This window comes from Papio anubis, chromosome 7, assembly GCF_008728515.1.
Source record: "Papio anubis isolate 15944 chromosome 7, Panubis1.0, whole genome shotgun sequence".
NCBI lineage: Eukaryota > Metazoa > Chordata > Mammalia > Primates > Cercopithecidae > Papio > Papio anubis.
The window spans coordinates 499,986-520,388 of NC_044982.1; the positions used below are offsets into that span (position 1 = coordinate 499,986).

The 20,403-nt window shown below is 44.2% G+C and overlaps 1 long non-coding RNA gene and 2 gene segments (V, D, J or C); 2 read left to right on the forward strand and 1 right to left on the reverse strand.

The window, feature by feature from the left end:
* The first annotated feature begins 226 nt into the window (after positions 1–226).
* On the forward strand, positions 227–1,286 carry LOC110743848. The segment is given in 2 exon segments: positions 227–329; positions 413–1,286. Coding segments are annotated over 2 exon segments (576 nt in total).
* Positions 1,287–18,355: 17,069 nt separating this feature from the next.
* LOC110743849 lies at positions 18,356–19,031 on the reverse strand. Its single transcript, XR_002523583.2, has 2 exons — positions 18,899–19,031; positions 18,356–18,772 (listed from the first exon to the last, which is right to left on the reverse strand). It is a non-coding gene; the product is annotated as an uncharacterized LOC110743849 (long non-coding RNA).
* LOC101011318 lies at positions 18,767–19,489 on the forward strand. The segment is given in 2 exon segments: positions 18,767–18,945; positions 19,031–19,489. Coding segments are annotated over 2 exon segments (365 nt in total).
* Positions 19,490–20,403: the final 914 nt, after the last annotated feature.

The window sequence follows — 20,403 nt, forward strand, 5'->3', positions numbered from 1 at the left end:
ATATGGATGGTTTTTTAATTCAATGGGCACATAACTAGGGGAGACACTATATCCCTATGAAAAAGTTATTCAGACTTCAGAGATAAGTAATATTTCCTAGGTTGTGTTTGTAGGAAAGACTGGGGCCTCCCTCATCCCTTTTCACCTCTCCATACAAAGGCACCACCTACATGCAAATCCTCAATTAGGGACCCACAGGAAACCACCACACATTTTCTTAAATTGAGGCTCCTGCTCACATGGGAAATGCTCTCTGAGAGTCACGGACATCCTGTGCAAGAACATGAAGCACCTGTGGTTCTTCCTCCTCCTGGTGGCAGCTCCCAGATGTGAGTGTCTCGGGGATGCAGATATGACGATATGGGAGGCTGTCTCTGATCCCAGGGCTCACTGTGGGTCTCTCTGTTCACAGGGGTCCTGTCCCAGGTGCAGCTGCAGGAGTCGGGCCCAGGACTGGTGAAGCCTTCGGAGACCCTGTCCCTCACCTGCGCTGTCTCTGGTGGCTCTATCAGCAGTAACTACTGGAACTGGATCCGCCAGCCCCCAGGGAAGGGACTGGAGTGGATTGGACGTATCTATGGTGGTAGTGGGAGCACCAACTACAACCCCTCCCTCAAGAGTCGAGTCACCATTTCAACAGACACGTCCAAGAACCAGTTCTCCCTGAAGCTGAGCTCTGTGACCGCCGCGGACACGGCCGTGTATTACTGTGCGAGAGACACAGTGAGGGGAGGTGAGTGTGAGCCCAGACACAAACCTCCCTGCAGGGAGGCGGAGGGGGCGGGCGCAGGTGCCGCTCAGGACCAGCAGGGGGCGCGCGGGGCCCACAGAGCAGGAGGCCGGGTCAGGAGCAGGTGCAGGGAGGGCGGGGCTTCCTCATCTGCTCAGTGCTCTCCCTCCTCAGCAGCACCTCAGCTGTCCCCAGGGCTCGTCTTTCTTTGATATCTGTGGTTCTGCTTCCTCACATTCTTCTGCCAGAAAAGAAAGGAGGAAGGCACATTTTCCTCTTACAATTGAAGTTTCACCGATTACTAGGAACTTTCCTACAAGTTCCTGCATGGCCCATTATTCCTTAGTGTTTAAAAATATATATTTTAATGCTGCTCACCATCTCTTGGTTTGTGTCATCAATTGAATTGTGGCCTCTTTAAAATTCATATGCTGAAACCTTAAATTAAATGGATCTATATTGGAATTTTAATGATACGATTAAGGTTAAATGTGGTCAGAAGTGTGAGAACCTAATGCAATAGACGTGCTGTCTTTATAAGAAGACGAAGAAACACCAGAGACCTCTCACTTTTCACGTGCACTCAGAGAAGAGGCCATGTGTAGACGCAGTGTATTAGAAGGTGCCCCAGTGCATGCCAGGAAGAAGCCGCACCAAGAACCAACCCTATCAGCACCTTGATCTTCAACATTCAGACTTCAGAATTGTAAGAAAATCAATATTTGTTGTTTCAGCCACCCACTCCGTGTTGTCTTCTTATGAAGACCCAGACAGACTAATACCACATAACTCATAACTCTGTTAGCGCTGTCCCCTGGATGGAGAATCAGCCCCCTGAAGCTGGGTACATCTCTCAGACTTCTATATAAAGTAGGCAAAAAATAGTAGCCGTGGTATAATAACTTGTCATGTCTCTGTTTACCAATTTCTGGGCAGTGTTTTAATGAAGCCCCTGGGGCTTTGTCACAAAAGTTGTCTTTTATCTTTTCTTATGACCTAACTAATGGACAATGGATACCAGCTGGATGGAGACGGACCACTGACCATCTTCTGCTGTCTCCTTAGCATGCCACAGAAAACCACACCAACATCACTCTATGTCTCCAACTTTCTAAGTTTGCACTGAATGTATTGCTAAATGAGGAGTTACATGAGGTCTGAGTTTCGTTCCCTTCTTCCCAGTCTTCCTCAATTACCAACGGAAGAAGAGACTTTCAATGAAAATTGGCTGTCAATGCCCCCAACACCACATCACTTTTTAAGGTCCAGGAACTTTATTTGGGGGATAGTGGAATACACTTTTAAATGGAAAGCCCTAAAGCACATACAACAGCTGAAGGAATGGCCACTGTGCACCTGAAGGCTGATGAGGCAGATGGTAGGGTACCTTCCTCCAAGATGGTCCTGGGTGTGTGATGGTTGGATGCCTCATGCATATGGAATTAAGGACTGGACTGAAGTAGAAACAAGGGCCACATCCCATAGGAAAACAAGAAAAGAACAGATGGGCATCCGTGAAAACAGGTAATTAAATTTGTTGGGTTTAAGATGAAAATTTTTTCCAAAGTTTTAGTGTTCTTAACTAAATATGAATCTTTTCAATAAACTGAGAATTCAAAGGAGAACGGAGTTAGAAGTTGAGAGAGAAAGAAAGTCATTAAAGAACCGAAAGAAAATTCACACAAAACTGTCACATGGCAGAGGCCAGAATGGAGCTGATGCAGCAATGTCATTATTCTGCAGACCTAGTTGAGAGTCTTTGGTGTTTAAGGCAGGCCCAGTGTTGAAGAACTCGTTTAGCTTTTGCTTCTCTGGGAAAGGTCTTATCTATCCTTTCTTTTACAAAAAGATTTACATGGTAAAGTTTCTTGGTTGGCAGAGTTTTGTTTGTTTTTCAGTTTTTTCCCCCCAGCAATTTGAATACAGTCGTATGCTACTTAACAATGTTATAGTCAATAATAGACCTTATGTATGCTTGTGGCCACATAATATTGTAATACCGTATTTTCACTAAAGGTGTTCCATATTTATATGTGTTTAGATAGAGAGATACTTACCACAGTGTTTCAGTTTCCTAGTGTTCAGAGCAGTAACACGCTGTACAGGCTGGTTGTCTGGAAACTTTGTGCTGTTTCAAATGGCCTATGTGTAGTAGGGTATTCTTTACAGGTTTGTGTAAGTTCACCCTATGATGCTTGCACAATGATGACATTGACTAGAAACACATTTTCAGAAATAATCTCTATCACTAGACCATACATTATCAAATATAATTCCTCTCCATTCTGACCTGAAAACCTACTGCTGAGAAATCTGCTAAATCTGCTCTTTTTCTTTCTGTTTTCAAAAACCTTTCCTTTTAACAACGTGGTTTCATACTATCTCTGATATTTCTCATTTGGTTTACCTTATTTAAAATATATAGAGCTTCTTGGATGTGGATGAATATTTGCTTCTCCAGATTTAGAAAATTTCTATGCTATTACTTCTTTGAAAACCTTTCTGCCTCTCTCTCTCCGTCTCTCACTGTCTTGCCCTCTTCCTTCACTACCCCTTTTATCTAATCTTTGCATAACTCTTCAATGCATAATTTAGTTTTCAGTGTGTTAAACACCCATAAGTCTTTAACTCCTTTTATTTCTTTCTTTTTATTTTCTTTCTTTTTTTCTATTTTATTTCTTTTGTCTCTCCTGAGACAGAGCTCCTAAACAAGGTTCTGCAGGTGGAGACGAAGATGAACATTTTTATTCCTCAGCCTGGGAGCTGAGCGCTCAGGGGAAGCTTGGGCAGAAGCTTAGAGCCTTTCCAAACCCTGTAATATTTCAAAATAATTTTCACTCCTTTCATGAGGGCCTGGATTCACTGAACCCCTCATGCTGTCAAGGAGAAATGGAACTGTTTTTTTCTTCACTTTTTCGAGAACATCAATGGGTTATAAAATAATGTGTTGACTTTTCTTGCAACACTTTACAGATACCATCAATTTTCCTCTTGCTTGTAAGGGTTAACCAGAAGAATGCTGTTGTCATTTTTCTATTCTTTTGGAAGGAGTGCCCCCTCTGCTCACCTCCACTTGCCTTTATGTATTTCTAATTGCTTTTGGTTTTCAGCAGTTTTAATAAGATTTACCTAAACGTGTGTGTGTGTGTGTCAGTGGGAGGGGGTGTTATTCTGCTGTGCTGTGTTCTCTGAGATGCATGGATTCATGGTTGACTCGTCTCCATTTTTGGAAACAGAATTAGAAAAAAGGTCCATGTGGGCCCAAAAACAATCCTCCCTGAAGTGGGCACAGGACCACCTGGGGGTGCTCAGGATCCACTGAGCACAAGAGCCAGACTCAGGGCAGGTGCAGATGGGGGTTAAGTTCTGGTTTCCTGTCAGCCCTGTGGCTTCCTCTCCATAAAACAGTTTCCTCTGGGACACTTCTCTGGATTCCTCATCCTGTTCTTCCTGTGAAGTCTCTGAAGAGGAAACATTTGTCAGAAAAAGAGAAAAACTTTCTCACATGCCCCAAAGGCAGAGTCACCTGCAGTCACTGACTCCTGTTTCTCAATGTCAATAAGTTTTCAATGCTTCTGATGGTAATCAGCTAAATCTAGAAAAGGTGCAGTGTTTAACTCAACATGGCAGCCCAACTCAATATAACTCCAGTGGCCAGCGAGCAGCAGGCAGGATACAGTGCATGCCGGGCATTCGGGCAGAGGGAGTTCGCATCCAGTGCAAGAGAAGAAAGGCCCGTGGTGGTCACTGTCAGGGCTCCAAGCTCACAGCTCCCATTATAGGTGTCCCCGGGCAAAGGAAGAGAGACCCCACCAATGTTTATTGAGGATGTTGAGTCCGACGGCTCCACACTCACATCCCAAATGAATATGAAAAGATTTACCAACTCTATTATTGAGGTGTCTGCTGAGAGCAGCACAGGCCTCTCAAAAAATTCCAAACTGGCTCAATAGGGCAGGAAAGGAGTCTGGCTCAGGGCTAATGATTTGATGGTGGTGTCAGGGTGGGAGTTTCTACTCAGGAGAAGGAGCTTGTGTTATTTAAACCTCACACTGGCATCAGATGAGGGAACTTCCATGATTTCTTACTAGATTTCCCATGTGTGGGGGGAAAGGAGAAGGAAAAATAAACCTTAATTCATCAGCAGTGAGGCACCAAAAACAGGACCTGACACTTTATTCTCCTTAGCAGCTTAAGAAAATGAGTGAAAAAAGAGATGAGGGTCCATTATATGTGAAAAGCAAACAGGTCTAAAGAAAATAAAAAGTTTTATTACTATAAGCACATAATAAAAAAAAAAGAGAAGAAAAAATTAGACATGCAGGGGTGCTGAATCAATGTCCTGGGGCGGGTGGGGGGAGCTTTTCATTATCCACAGTCAACAGTTTGTTCTGAAGTTCTCAGGTCAGCTTCCTGCTTCAAGATATCACAGGCCCCTATAGGATATACGAAAATGCTCAGTTTGTCATCCTTTACTAAAGTAGCCTTATAATTAGACGAAGTTCTGAATGTAATCTTCAGTTGTTTTAAATTTAAAAAAACCACACAATCAACAAATTAGGAAAGTGAGAGTTTATTTTTTGTCAAGTGTTACAGCCATCCCATATGCTGGAAAGCACAGCTCTTTTTAAAGATGAGAGAAAGGCACTCCCAAAGTAAAGGGGTTTGGCAGAAGCTTTCTGCTGAATGGTTTGGCTAAACTGACGAATCAACGGGATACAGAAGGGGCTCAGGATGTTCATGGAAGTGGTCCTAGCACATGCATACTGAACAAACATGCATGTAACATGTGACCCCTGTTCACTTACCAGTGAAGACTTAGCATTTAAATTCATTACAGTCAGGCCATATGTGTCAAAAGCAGAAGCAGAGACACAAAGGCACTCAGTGTGCAGCCTGTGTAAATTGCCAGAGCCATGCCTTGGTCAGTGATCTCTGATCAGGAGATAGTTCCTGATATCAGTCTACTGTTCCATCAAAGCTGGGGTTATGGGTTGAGGAACAGGAGGTAAGTTCATCAGGGGATAGTCTGCAATTGTCTTCATAGTGTTTGTCTCAGTGCCAGTGCTTACTGAGCCACTAGAGAAAAAGAATACCCTATTGGAAGTTAAAACATAGTTTATCTTTTAAGAGCAGGAGTGAATGGCAAAACCCTTGCCTGACATGCCCTTAGGTCTTGTTTATAATTTGACATCTTATTGTCACAGAGAGTCTGTTCTGTCAGTTTTCTGATCTCTGTTTTAACATAGTGCTGGTCATTGTTGTGTCTAAACTGCAAAAAGGAGTGGGTATAATGAGGCGTGTCTGATCTCTTGTTTTGTCATGGTTGGAAACCCGGTTTTTAGGTTTTTGGGGCCCCCTAGGCCAACAGATGGACTATATAGTCAGTTTGGGGTCTTAGGATTGTATTTTTCATTTACAGTTTATAAATATGAACCCAAATCATGACATTCTGCAATTTCCCTGCTGTGTTGTGGTTAAAAGTATCTGCTCAGATTCCTTCGAACGTGGTTAAAGAGCAATATTATACCCTGATGTTTCTTCCAATAGATACAATTTCCTGGTTTGTCGTTAGAGGATGTTGAAAAGATGTAGGAAAATGGTAGCTTTAATCTGTTGATGAATGGAGTCAGTAAAATTCAGTCATCACTTTCAATATTTTGTCATGCATGCAATAGGACAGAGGTGAGCACTGGGGGCAAATCTGTAAATTTATAGGCCTCCCAGCTACCAAATCATAGGCTAGTAACTGATGTCTCCCTGAGGGAGTTGACTATAATGCTGTAGAGCTATGGATAGAAACTTTGGCCAAGGAAGTTCAAGATTTCCTTAAGGTTTTGACAATTTTAGTTTCAGGATGATCTGAAGGTGGGGATCTCTGCAGGTTCTGAGGTGCACAGAATAGATCCCACCTCAGATTCAAACTCGTGTAATTTTCTGCTCTTCTTGTGGGGAGGAGAAGAACAGTGTAGAAGGAGGGCCAGCTGTATGCTACTCAGGATCTCTGTACATTGAGAAAAACGATGGAAGTGGGGAACACACGTCCTCAACATTTGTCACGTTCCACATGGAAAAGGCAACTCCGTTCCAGGACATTGTGCAGAATCAAGAAGTAAAGCAATTGGCGCAAATGTCGGAATCACTATTGTTTACAGAGCGCATGATTGTGTCTTTGTTATCCACAGAAATGAAGTAAAAGTGCGTGTTCTGTATAGAACCCACAGTGTGTGGGCCCTGAATTAGCACCTTCCTCCCTCCACCTGCAGGGAGCACAGCCAGATGCCTAGGGCTGCCCTCTGACGTCCCTACCACGGCTGGTGCTGGAGCCACGTCCTGTGCTCCACTCTCAGGAGAAGAACGAGCTCTGCACTGATCTGAGCAGAGTCACAACTGGGACTCACGGGGGTACCCTTTGGGAAACTTGACACGTCTCTGTCTCAGTGACCTTGCTGGACTTTCCCAGAACAGTACAGAAGTTTAAGAAAGTTCCACCCAGTCCTCCTCCCTCTCTCCTTCACTCAGGGACCGACTTCCATCATATGCATTCAGCTTCCCCAGCTGCCTTCCACCCTCTCTGCATTTCATCCCAAAAGTGAGGACAGGTTCCTTAGGAAACCATGGGAGCTCAGGACACCAGGGGGCACTCAGGAAACCATGGGGAGCTCAGGACACCAGGGGGCACTCTGCACATGAGTGGGTACTCAGGACATGAGAAGGTGCCCAGGACAACGAGGAGCACTAAGAACCACCAGGGGGCGCTCAGAACCACCAGGAGGCACCCATAGCACAACGGGTTACTCAGAATTTAAGGCGGTGCTCAGGAAACCTGAGGGTGCTCAGGACAGCAGAGGGTGCTCAGAACACCGGGGGCACTCAGAACACCATGGGTGCTCAGAATAGAAGGGGGTGCTCAGATCACCAGGGTGCACCCTGGACACCAGGAGGGGCTAAGAACCACCAGAGGGTGCTCAAGACACCAGTGAGCGCTCAGAACCACCAGAGGTCACTCAGAAATCCTGAGGACACTCAGGACAGTCGGGGCACTCAGGACACCAGTGGGCACTCAGAATCATTAGGACACCCTCAGGACAGCAGAGGGTGCTCAGAATACTGGGGGCACTCAGAACACCACGGGTGCTCAGAATAGAAGGGGGTGCTCAGATCACCACGGGGCTCTCCAGACACCAGGGGGTGCTAAGGACACCAGGGTGTGCTCAAAACACAAGGGGATGCTCAGAATGCAAAGGGAGCTCAGATCACCAGGGGGCACTCAAGAAACCAGAGGGCACTGAAGACACCATGGGGTGCTCAGAACCACCAGGGGGCGCTCAGCACGCCAGGTGTCTCAGAACCAGCAGGGCGTGCTCAGGACAGTAGGGGGCGCTCAGGTCACCAGGGTGTGCTGAAGACACCAGGGGTGCACTCAGAATACAAGGGGTGCTCAGATGGCCAAGGGGTTCTCTGGAAACCAGGGAGCACTCAGGACACCAAGGAGTGCTCAGAACCACCAGGGGGAGCTCAGAACTACCAGGGGGCATTCAGGAAAACAGGGGGCGCTCAGCACACCAGGGGGCGCTCAGAACCACCAGGGGGCGCTCAGAACCACCGGGGGCGCACTGAGAACTGCCAGGGACACTCAGAACCATCAGGGGGCTCAGGGACGCAGGGGACACCCAAGATGCCAGGAGCCAGGAGCCTCAGGGGGAAGCTCAGGAAGCAGAGAGCTCAGGACAACAGGGGTGCTCAGAGCCACAGAGGCGCTCAGGATGACAGGGGTGCTCAGAACCACCAGGGAGGCGCTCAGAGACAACGAAGTGCTCAGAACCTGGGGGCACTCCTTTATGGGGGCGCTCAGAACCTGGGCGCTCAGGACAGGGGGTGCTCAAGGGCCACCAGAGGCGCTCAGTACAGCAGGGGTGCTCAGAACCGCGGAGAATCATGAGGCAGCTCCCACACTGAGTCCCTGGGCAGGGGAGGTTCCCTTTTTGAACTTGCTCTTTTTATTTTTATTTTTGTTTTGAGACCCAAGAGTCTGGCTCTGCCGCCGCCCGGGCTGGAGTGCAGTGGCCGGTCTCGGCTCACTGCAAACTTCACCGGGTTCCACGCCCATTCTCCTGCCTCAGCCTCCCGAGTAGTTGGGACTACAGGCCTCACCTGGCCTGGCTAGTTTTTGTATTTTCATTAATAGAGAGATGGGGTTTCGTGTTGGCAGGATGGTGTCTCCCTCTCCTGACCTCGTGATCCACCTGACCGGCCTTAAGTCTTTGGGATTACAGGCTTGAGCCTGCGTCAAGCCTGGGCATGTTTTGAGCTTTGACCTCGCCATGGCAAGTTTGCAGTTCTCAACATTTTCCTCCTTGTAACTCATGTTTTGTCTTGTTTTTGTTTTTCACCTACAAAATCTTCAACTTAGAACATATAGGTCATTTCAGAATTTATAGTCCCTCTGTGTTTTTCCACAATAATGCTAGTGATGACTTATCAATTATAATTTTAAGCAAATTGTGTATCCTCCAATCCAAACTGTCTGTTCATGCAAGGTTATGTTTTCCACCATTGTGTATGATCACTGGCTTCATAAATGCTTTCATCAGCCAACTTTCAGCACATAGCATAGTATTGACTTTCTTTCTTTCCTCGGCTGCTATAGATAAACCTGCTTATGGACTGGTTTTTAACCTTCTTCTGGTGGCTCCTGGTTTAACTATTCTGATTTGGCTCCCTGAGTGACTGCTCCTCAGACTATTTCTTAACTTCCTTCTTCTTCTGTGAAAGTCTTATTTTCCTCAGTATATCACCGGGGAAGTAGCAAAGTCCTTTACTTTACCTCTTCTATGTCTTAGGCACCAGTTTACTTCTGATGATCCACTGCAAGCAATCATGTTTACCAAGGTAATAGTTCTTTTTAGTATATATTTATTTAACTTCAGTGTCTCTTCCTTCCTCACTGTTTTCCAGGGTACTGCAGACATCACCCCACCATATCCCGCTTTGTTTTAATCTGTTTCAGTTGACCCCAATAGTGCCCATAGAGGAGTTTTGGTGGATTTGCCTCTTAAATAGTGAAGAGGGATTCAGGAATTCATGGTAGCTCCTGTTCTTCTCCCAATAAACACAACACAGCAGCAATACAGTAGAATTTTCCTCCAATCTGTAGAAAAGCCTGTACTAGAGAAGCTTCACAGAAAAGCTCCTAACACCATTAGCACATCAATCTTCAAGCCACTTGAAATATCCAGGTTAGTCTTTTCTACCAGAAATGCCATCAGTGGGAACAGACCTAGGTGCAATAATATGTGGGTCCTAGTTCTCCTTCGAACATGTCACATAGACTGCAGTTTTTGTCCCTTTTCTGTTTATGAACTCTGATGTGTAGATGTTTTATTTTTTTTATTAGTAGTTGTTCAAGTTTATGGTCAATGAGGTAGAATATGGTTGTATTTTTCTCACTTTTTGACTTTTCTTTACTGAGTAGTTCCTTCCTACATGAAAGATAGAACCCGAGAGAACAAATAAAATATCTATTATAGGTGAAATAATTAAACAGTTTCAGATATGATACATGTAGTGGAATATCTGAGGCTAGGCCCCTTACAGTCAAGGCATGTCTGAGTCACAGAATAACTTGACTATATTCTCAGTAAGTGTGCTAATAAAAGATGTTAAAGAATTATAATACATATCATACAATTCCATTTGTATAGACTACACATAATGCAACTATTCTGAAATAACATGGAGAAAATTTGAATTTGTTTGAGAATGGGATGGCAAGAGTAATAGAATGATGAGATAAAATTACAGAAAACTGAGATAAATTTTAAGGGGTTAATTGAATTGGTCACACTTTGCTTAATGTCTTGATTAAAACATTGAATACCTAGTTCAACATTTTCAAATTGTATAGTACAAATTTGGATTTAATATTATTAATTATACTAAAATAAATCAGTAATAAAAAACAAGTGAATATATTGGCTGAGAATAGGCAATGAAAATGAATAACGACACTTGAAACATTGCCAGCACTCTCAAAATTCACATGTATAGACTCTGATATTTCTATATATTTTAGGTGAACACAAATACCTTAAAATCACAGACAGTTGTCATAAGAGTTGTATTAACACCGACCTCTAAGGTATGTCTCACCCTGCCCCTGGAGTGTCTCAGAACACACTCCTTGATGGTGACAATGATAGGAGCAGATAATGGGGATAACTCTGTCTGATGCATGAAAGTCTTGGATGCATTACTGCTTCTTTTGTTCTGTAAGTACTTCTGTAAAATATGTACCATTAAAAACTATATTAAATGTATATTGGGCAGATAAGTAAAATTAAATAAGATAGTGACTTCTAAGTGTTAATTCATGCATAATTACATAATATAACATTATGTTTTCCTGAAGGATAGTATTCCTGCTCATCTGATCTAGGGTCTTCTCTGGGACCTGTCCTCTCCTCAGGCATCCCATCCCAGAGCTTGCTATATGGTGACCCTGCGGCTCTGGGAGAGAACAGACAGTTCCAGTATTCATATGTGTTTCTATTTGGTGTTGAGGACTGAACACAAATGACTCACCTTAGAGTTTGGGCTGAGCTGGGGTTTTCTTGTTGCTATTTTTAAAAGATGATTCCTGGAGACCTGAAGATATTTATTGTGGATGTATACGAGTGAGAGAAACAGTAGATATGTGTGTCAGCTTCTGATCGCTGTATCTCTGTGTTTCCAGGTGTCCGGTGTGAGGTGCAGCTGATTGAGATTTCAGGAGGCTTGGTAAAGCCTTGGGTGTCCCTGAGACTCTCATGTGGTGCCTCTGGGTTCAGTTTCAGTAGCTACTACATGGACTCGGTCCACCAGGCTTCAGGGGAAGGGCTGAGTGGGTCTCATGAATTGTGGTGATGGAACTAGCACATACTATGCAGATGCCATGAAGGGTTGATTCACCATCTCCAGAGACAATTCCAAGAAGTCCCTTTATCTGCAAATAAACAGTGTGAGATCTGAGGACATTGCTGTGTATTAATGTCTTAGAGACAAAGTGAGGGGAGATCAGTGTGAGCCCAGACACACACGTCCTGCAAGAACACATGTAGGAAATCAGCTGCAGAGGGCGCTCAGAACCCACTGATCAGAGTCAACCACAGAGACAGGTGCAGATGGAGCTTAAGGATGTGTTTCCTTCAGTGTTTGGAATTTCTTCTTCATCTGACAATTTCCCCAGAGAATCTCCCTAATTTCACAGTTCTAGGACACCAATGCCACCTACAATTTTTTAATCATTGTAGTTGATATGGTTTGTTTCTGTGTCCCCAACCAAATCTCAACTTGACTTGTACTCCCATGATTTCCATGTGTGGTGGGAGGGACTTGGTGGAAGAAAACTGAATCACAGGGGCAGGTCTATTCCATGCTGTTCTTGTGATAGTGAATAAGTCTCATGGAATTCGATTTTTAATGAGAAAGAGTAGTTTTTCTGCAAAAGATCTCTTGTCTGCCACCATGTGAGACATAGATTTAACTTTCCACCATGATAGTGAGGCCTCCCCAGCCAAGTGGAAATATAAGTCAATTGTATCTCTTCCTTGTGCATATTTCCCAGTCTCAGGTATGTCTTTATCCACAGCATGAATATGGACTGATACAGTAAATTGGTACCAGGAGTGGGGTCCTGCTGAAAAGATACTCAAAAATGTGGACATGACCCTGGAACTGGGTAACAGGCAGAGATTGGAACACTTTGGAGGGCTCAGAAAATACAGGAAAATGTGGGACAGTTTGGAACTTCCTAGGGACTTGTTGAATAACATTTTCAAATGCCCAAGTAATGATATGCCCAATGAAATCCAGGCAGTGGTCTCAGATGGAGATGAGGAACTTATTTGGGAACTGGAGCAAATGTTACTGTTGTTATGTTTTAGCAAAGAGACTGTTGGCATTTTGCCCTTGCCCTAAAGATTTGTGGAACTTTGAACTTGAGAAAGATGTTTTAGGTTATCTAGTGGAAGAAATTTCTAAGCAGGAAAACATTCAATAATTGACTTGTGTGCTGTTAAATACATTCAGTTTTATAAGGAAAGCAGACCATAAATAGTAGAAAAATTTGCAACCTGACAATGCAATAGAAAGAAAATACCATTTACTAAGGATAAATTCAAGCTAGTGCAACAGATTTGCCTAATGTGAGGGGCAGATATTAATCCTCAAAGACAATGAGAAAAATGTCTCTGTGGCATGTCAGAGGACTTTACCACAGCCCCTCAGCCCAGAGACCTAGGAGGAAAAAGTGGTGTTGTTGGGCAGGCCCAGTGTCCCCATGCTGTGTGCAGTCAGTCCCCCGCTGTGTGCGGCCTAGGGACTTGGTGACCTGAGTCCCAATTGCTCCACCTGTGGCTGAAAAGGGACAATGTGGAGCTTGGGCCATGGCTTCAGAAGGTACAAACCTAAAGCTTCGGCAGCTTCCACATAGTGTTGAGACTGCCAGTGCACAGAAGTCCAAATTGGGAACTTTGGGAACCTCTGCCTGAATCTCCAGAGGATGTATGGAAAAGTCTGGATGTCCCAGGCACTTGAAGTTAAGCTCCAGGGAGTAGAGTTCTCATGGAGAACCTCTGCTAGAGGAGGCAATGTGGAGGGAGAAATGTGGGGTGGGAGCCCCCACACAGGAGAGTCCCCTACTGGGCACACCTACTGGGCTGTGAGAAGGCATGTCACTCCTGACCCCCAGAATGGTAGATCTGCAAACTTGCACCATGCATTATCTATTCCCTGTGTTTGTCTAATTCTGGGGAATTCCTGTAGGAGAAGATAAATTGGCAAGCTGCTTTGGCTCAAAACTTGTGGAACTTCATCATCAACTAGAGGAACTTCCACATCAACTAGACAATTGCTGACATGCAGTTCTTTAATTTTTAGTATTATTCACTTTATTACTTCTAAAGCTATTTAGCAGCTTTTTTGACCTGCTTTATTAAGTGAAATGGTTTTATGCATTTATACAGACATCAGATATTTTCTGTATAGTCTGCATTTCAATATTAGGATCCTTAATCTCTTATTTACTTTTCCCCAATTTTTATAAAGTGGATCTAGCCCAACTCCTGCTGTACGTGTGTGGAATTTGACAAATTTATGACATCACACTATCTACCATTGCAATATTACATGTGATGGTTTTGTCATCCTTTAAAGTCTTCTATTTTTTATACCTTCTCACCTTCTACCCAAATTCCTAGCAAATACAAACTTTTTTTACTTTGTTTAATGTTTGGCCTTCTCCAGATTATTGAGTAAATTAAATTATATATCGTGTAGCTTTATCAGACTGGTTTATTTACCTAAAAATATGCATTTAAGTTTCATTCATGTTCTTTGAGGATTTGATAGCTGTTCTTTATGACGGCAAAATTATTCCATTAAGTGAATGTACCAGATTGTTTATTCACCTACAGACATGAACTTTTTGAAGGTTTATAGTTTTGGGAAAATATAAATGAAGCTATTGTAATTATTCATGTATGCTTTTCTTTGTGGACATACTTTTAAAGTCAGTTAGATAAACACTTAAAAGCATGATTGCTGGATTGCATAGTCAAAGTGTGTTAGAATTTGACTAAAATTGCCTCCTACTAGTTCTGTGAAGTGGGGGGCACTCAGCTGACTCTGTCTCCTTGTGGGAGGAATCCCAGTGCTCAGGGTGGGGCCTCCTGGGTCGATAGAGGCCCAGCTCCCTCTCAAGCCTTAGGGACAGCAGCACCTCTGCTCTGGATGCACACCTAGGGAAACAGATGCCCCCAGATGTGCATTGACAAGGACCACAGAGATACTCAGGACTCAGGTAGGAAGGGGCTCACTGAGGAGTAGATGTGGACTAGACAAGGAGGAGCTTCTGGACAAATCCTGGGTCCTCCTTTAGCTGAACCATAATAAACCCATCGGAGACCTTCCACTTTGTTTGGTGACCCCATGCCCTGAACACCCAGAAACTCTAACACAGTAAACTTGGTGAATTTAGCTGGAAGTGTGAAAAAACTGAAATGAAAACGACTCAAGTTGATTCTGTAATAATTGATCATTTTCCAGGGAACATCCCAACAATATTGATAATAATAATGTTAATGTCCAAAATCCACACACTGTCAACATGATGGAAGTGTGTCCTTGAATATAATGAATTTATTTGCCCGAAATTGTGTTCACACCAGTCTTTTCCCACAGAAAATCCCACTTTCTCTTCTCACACAGTCAATTTCAGCAGCCTGATCCTCAGAGTTGGAAGCACCGTGTCCTCAGGGTATAGGAGGGGAAATCACTAGCATGGCCCTGGAGTCCTGGTGCCAGATCCTTCTCCATCTTTTTGGGAATCAAATGCGAATATTCTGTATCAATTTGAATAACTTTATACATAAATTATGATTCAGTTTACAAGAATATTACCTCACACACATACACACATAGGTTTTTAATATTTGTTTGTTGTCTTTTCCATAATAATCTCTTATAGAGTTTTACATTTATTTAATGTATTAGTTTTATTTTAATTTCATGTCGGTTTCCTCATTCCTTCCTCTTTGTATTGCATTTCCCTATAACTATCACGTATTTTATACTTTTGATATAAAAGCTCCGGTGCAGCCAGCTTGGGGAGGAGAAAATGGAGTCTACTCTGACCCTCCCTGTACAGCCGCAGGTTCCCAAACACAGAGGTCCCTGCTCTGCACCTTCCCTGGGGACAGCTTTCTTATTGGTGGGTCCTGTGTTTAATTAATGAGAGTTTCTGTTTCAGGGGTGCCGACCCAGGTTACAGCTACTGAATCCACTGCAGGAGTGGAAATAAGCTTCCAAAACACAGTATGCCACTTGAGAAGTTAACCAGGTTCATCCCTGTAGTGCCATGTGAATTCCAGATTCCAGATCAGAGCCCCAGAATCGTGAAAACTTATCATATGTGTCCTGTGCTGTGGGTATTCTGTGTCCCTGCACGTTCAGCTACGTGTGTGGTGCCACTTACACTTAATGAGATGAGATTCCTGCTGCTTCTGTCGGGTCACTGGTGATGTCACGAGAAGCTTTACTTCTGGATTTTCTGCTTTAATATATGTAAAACATGTAATCATCACCACATTCTTACAATAATATAAGCCTGGAAAATTGATTGTCAATGATTTCTTATATGAGTTGAAGAAATGAAATTGCAGGGAAAACCTGGACCACAAAGCTAGAAAGACATTACAATAGTGATCACCAGTCTGATGGAACAAACTTTCTGTGGCAATAACATACCAAATTGTAAACAGACCCTAGGTCACACCGGGCAAGGATTAAGTCCTCATCCCTACAGTTAAAAATAGAAAAATGTTGCTTGTAACCTCCACAGGGGTTTTTCTGTTTCTGTAACAGTTAAACGAGCATTGGTCCTGAGACAAGCAATATTAAAACATTTGCAGCTCATGGAACTCCAGGCATCGGGTAGCTGTGCCCCTGTTCCACAGCCATAAATAGAGCATTGATTGGACAAGAGACTGATTTCTGTAACTTTCTCTGAGAAGAAACCACTGACCATGGACTTGTCCAGGCCAATTTCTGGAGGCTGTGCACTGTGTGTCTTTCTGTCCCTGCACAAAGCCCTTTTGATGTGCAGGGCCCAACTGCAATTCATTTAGTTCTTAAGTCTTCACCCCAACGCAAACCTGAAATGCATGTAACATGTGTGTTTGCTTATTACATATGGAGCCTGCACATCATGTGAATATCCATAGCTCCTTCTATAGCCTGCTGAGTGTGTACACTTGGCCAATCCATTTGTTTGAATTCATTTCTCATCTCTCCCTATCTTGAAGTGTCTGCTCACAGTCTCTGTGGGAGGCTTTGCTTCTCAACCTGTTAAGATGGCTGCCCTGCAGCTTCAACCCTTTATCAGAAATAAAGTCTCCTTTCTAAATTTATAAATTGGGTGATTCTTTGGTTAGCAGCACAAACTGGTGGGAATAGTTCCATGGTAATTTCATAAATGTCTGGAGGACAGATGTGGACAGGGTTAGGGTAAGATCTCCTGGGGACCACACACCCCACACTGTTATGGAATTCCCTCCAGAAACGTCTGGGTCCTCAAGATGACAATCCAAATAAATTGTCTCATGGCTCTGTCATCAGGAGAACTATTCTCTGACAAATATGCTGAGATCTTCCTCTAGACAGATTCTACAGAGAAAAAATACTTTTCAAGATCTTTATTCTATGTGAGGGGAAGGGATTAATTTCCGTCCCAGACAGCTTCATCTGAGCCTTCCTGTGTCATGGAAATGGGGTACAATTAATAAAACAACTGGGATAAGACTCAAGAAAATTATCTGTGGATGCTGCATCCAGGAGTGGGAGTACAGGATGGAGGAAAATCTGCTGTACCACTGGAGACTGCTTGTAAATGGTGAAACTTGGAGAAAGAACAGCAAGAAACCATTGGAATTCAATTTCAAGAATATATACTGCTCCCCTACCCAATAATCACCTCCTCAACAACATGATTAATCTGGATTAGAGAGAAAAGTGTGGCAATGCACAGACTCTGTCCAAGGACTAGAACTTAGGGAAACCAAAGACAGTGGGAGAGAACAAGTCAAGGAGAGTGAAGCGATTTAAAGCCTCTGAGACCAGCAGCTTCAGGACCAAGGTCACGACCCTCTCCCTCAGTGGCCCTAGATCTGCATCTCGTGGGGCATCTGCAGGGTTCCCAGGTGAGAATGGGCAAAAACAAGGAGAAGACACATTCCCAATCTCTGGTAGTACTGAGCTTGTTTTAGCTCTGTTTAAAAAAAAAAAACAATAAAACAAAAACAACAGCAACAACAACAAACATAACAGGACTAGGGTCAGAGCTGGAAGCACTTCTCTTTGGCAAGACACTAGGAAGCAGGGCAAATTTGAGGCTCGTTACTGTGCAAATATGCCACTGTGTGTATGTGTGTCTGTGTCTGTGTGTGTGTGTGTGTCTGTGTGTGTGTGTGTGGTGGGGGACTTTGAGATATAGGGTCTGTGTGTAAAGTAATAATCTGACGTAATCTTCAACCAGAGAATCATAAAAAACAGGCTGCCCCAAATTTGTCATCAGTTCCACGACTTCTCATGTGTCTGGACCGTATCAGTGCATCTGGAGCTCCAGGGAAGGGGCTCCCTGGTGGCTTTAGTGATTCCTTGCTTGCTGTGCTGAGGTCTCCCTGTAGATTATGTTGGGTTTTCTAAGGCCTATTTTCTGTTGTAAGAGGTGGTGGGAGAAGCTATTGCTGTCACTGAAAGAGCATTCTGAGCCAGGGCATAACCACTTCCTACTGGGCTTGAGATTCTGGTAGGAAAAAGTTCTGTGATAGGAGGAAAAAGTTCCCAGGCAGGAATTTTCCTGCAGGACAGGGGCTGAGCTGCAGGGGGCGCTCTGGGAGCACGCAGCACAGGATCCAACTGTGGAGCAGGTGCACAGGAGGCTGGGGCAGGGTTTTCTCTCAGGAAATGAGTGTTCCTTATTTCAAAGCAATAATGACCTAACATTTAAATAAGAATTTAGCAAGTACTGATGTGCCTAAATAAATAAATATTTAGCAAGTACTGATGTGTACATATGCAAGTATTCTCTTGTATACGTAGTCTATACCTACTTCAATAATTTAATGCACACCTGATTTAACAGAAGAAATGTCTAGGTCTTTCCATTGTATTGATAGTCCGGAATTGAGGGGTGGTTTTATTAACTCAGTGGGTGTTACTATCGGGAGACACACTCATCCCAGAAGTTGGTTGTGCGGAGGGCAATGCTCAGGAAAGTTCACCTTGACAGTGAGTCATATGAACAGGGAATCACAGTGAGGACCATGTCCTGTGAGATTCTGGGTTTCTGTGAGAGGAGTTCTGTCTTCATGGACTTCTGGGCATGTCAGAGAACAAATATCATTCACCAATGATCATGGCATGGAGCTCTGTATCCCGCTGTGGCGTGGTCCACGTGTCACCTATCTTCTTCCTCAGGATGGGGTGGCCTGAGCTATGAAATACCTGCCTCATGAATATGCAAATGCACTGGTGTCTACCAAAGTAAATACAGATCTGTCCCTGCCCAGAGAGCATCACACAACAACCACATCCCTCCCCTACAGACGCCCCCAGAGCACAGCACCTCACCATGGACTGGACATGGAGGCTCCTCCTCTTGGTGGCAGCAGCTACAGGTGAGAGAAACCTCAGTTCCAGGGCTGATGAGGGGACTGGGTCCAGTGAAGTGGTGTCTCATTCACTCCTCTGTCCTCTCCACAGGCGCCCACTCCGAGGTCCAGCTGGTGCAGTCTCGGGCTGAGGTGAAGAAGCCTGGGGCCTCAGTGAAGGTCTCCTGCAAGGTTTCCGGATACACCTTCACCAAATTATCCATGCACTGGGTGCGACAGGCCCCTGGAAAAGGGCTTGAGTGGATGGGAGGTGTTGATCCTGAAGATGGTGAAGCAGATACTACGCAGAGAAGTTCCAGGGCAGAGTCACCATGACCGCGGACACGTCTACAGACACAGCCTACATGGAGCTGAGCAGCCGGAGATCTGAGGACACGGCCGAGTATTACTGTGCGAGAGACACAGTGTGAAAACCCACATCCTGAGAGTGTCAGAAACCCTGAGGGAGGAGGCAGCTGTGCTGGGGCTGAGAAGTTGATGGCATTTATGAGGTTTAAACATGTTTAGAAAATGGGTGAAGTAACTGAGTAAAACAAGCAATGGAAAGATGTATACACTGTCATTATATAGGAAATAGTATTTTCAACTGTCACCTATAAGTAACACTCATAGAGTGGGAAAGGCAGCCATCAATCAAGCCGATGCAAACATTCCCATGGAGGCTTTATGGGGACATACATTTTAAAACCGGGTGGGTAAACCATTAGGAACAGGATTGCTTGATCACACGGTCAGACTAAATATAATTTCCAAGAAGTGGCCGAAATTTCTTCGAAAATATCTTTGCCCCTCCTTTTACATTGAACTTATTTTGAAGGAGTTGTAGGAACACAGCAAATTTGAGTAGGAAAAACAGAGTTCTCGTGTACTCCTGCCCCCACGTCGTGCTCGAGCTTCTCTGCTATCAACAGTGTGCACCAGAGTCACAAATCAGTCACAGCGATGAACCTCCACAGACACATTGGTGGTTTCCTTTTGTGGTGGTCCCCAGTGTAACAAGCCTCAACTATCTTGAAGCACCCCAGGTTCAGGTGGGTCACTGGGAACGATGCCAGGTCGAGAGAAAGTGGGTGGGGCTGTTCCTCTTTGCACTCTTTCCTCAAGGATCCATAAAATATACATTGACTTGGTGCCCCTCTTTCTCCTGGTTTTATGTGTCCCTTCCCCAAGGGTAAGGTTTCTGGGTATTTACAGCAGGGGTCCCCAGTCCCCACTCTGTTGACCCATTAAGGTGTGTAGTGTGTTAGGAACCGGGCCACACAGCTGGAGATGAGTGTGGGTGGGCGAACATTGCTGCCCGAGCTCCGCCTTCTGTTGGATCAGCTGTGCATTAGATTCTCCTACGAGCCAAATTCTTGATATATGTGTGTATATATATGGATGTATATACTTTAAGTTGTAGGGTACATGGGCATAACGTACAGGTGTGTTACACAGGTATGCATGTGCTATGTTGGTTTGCTG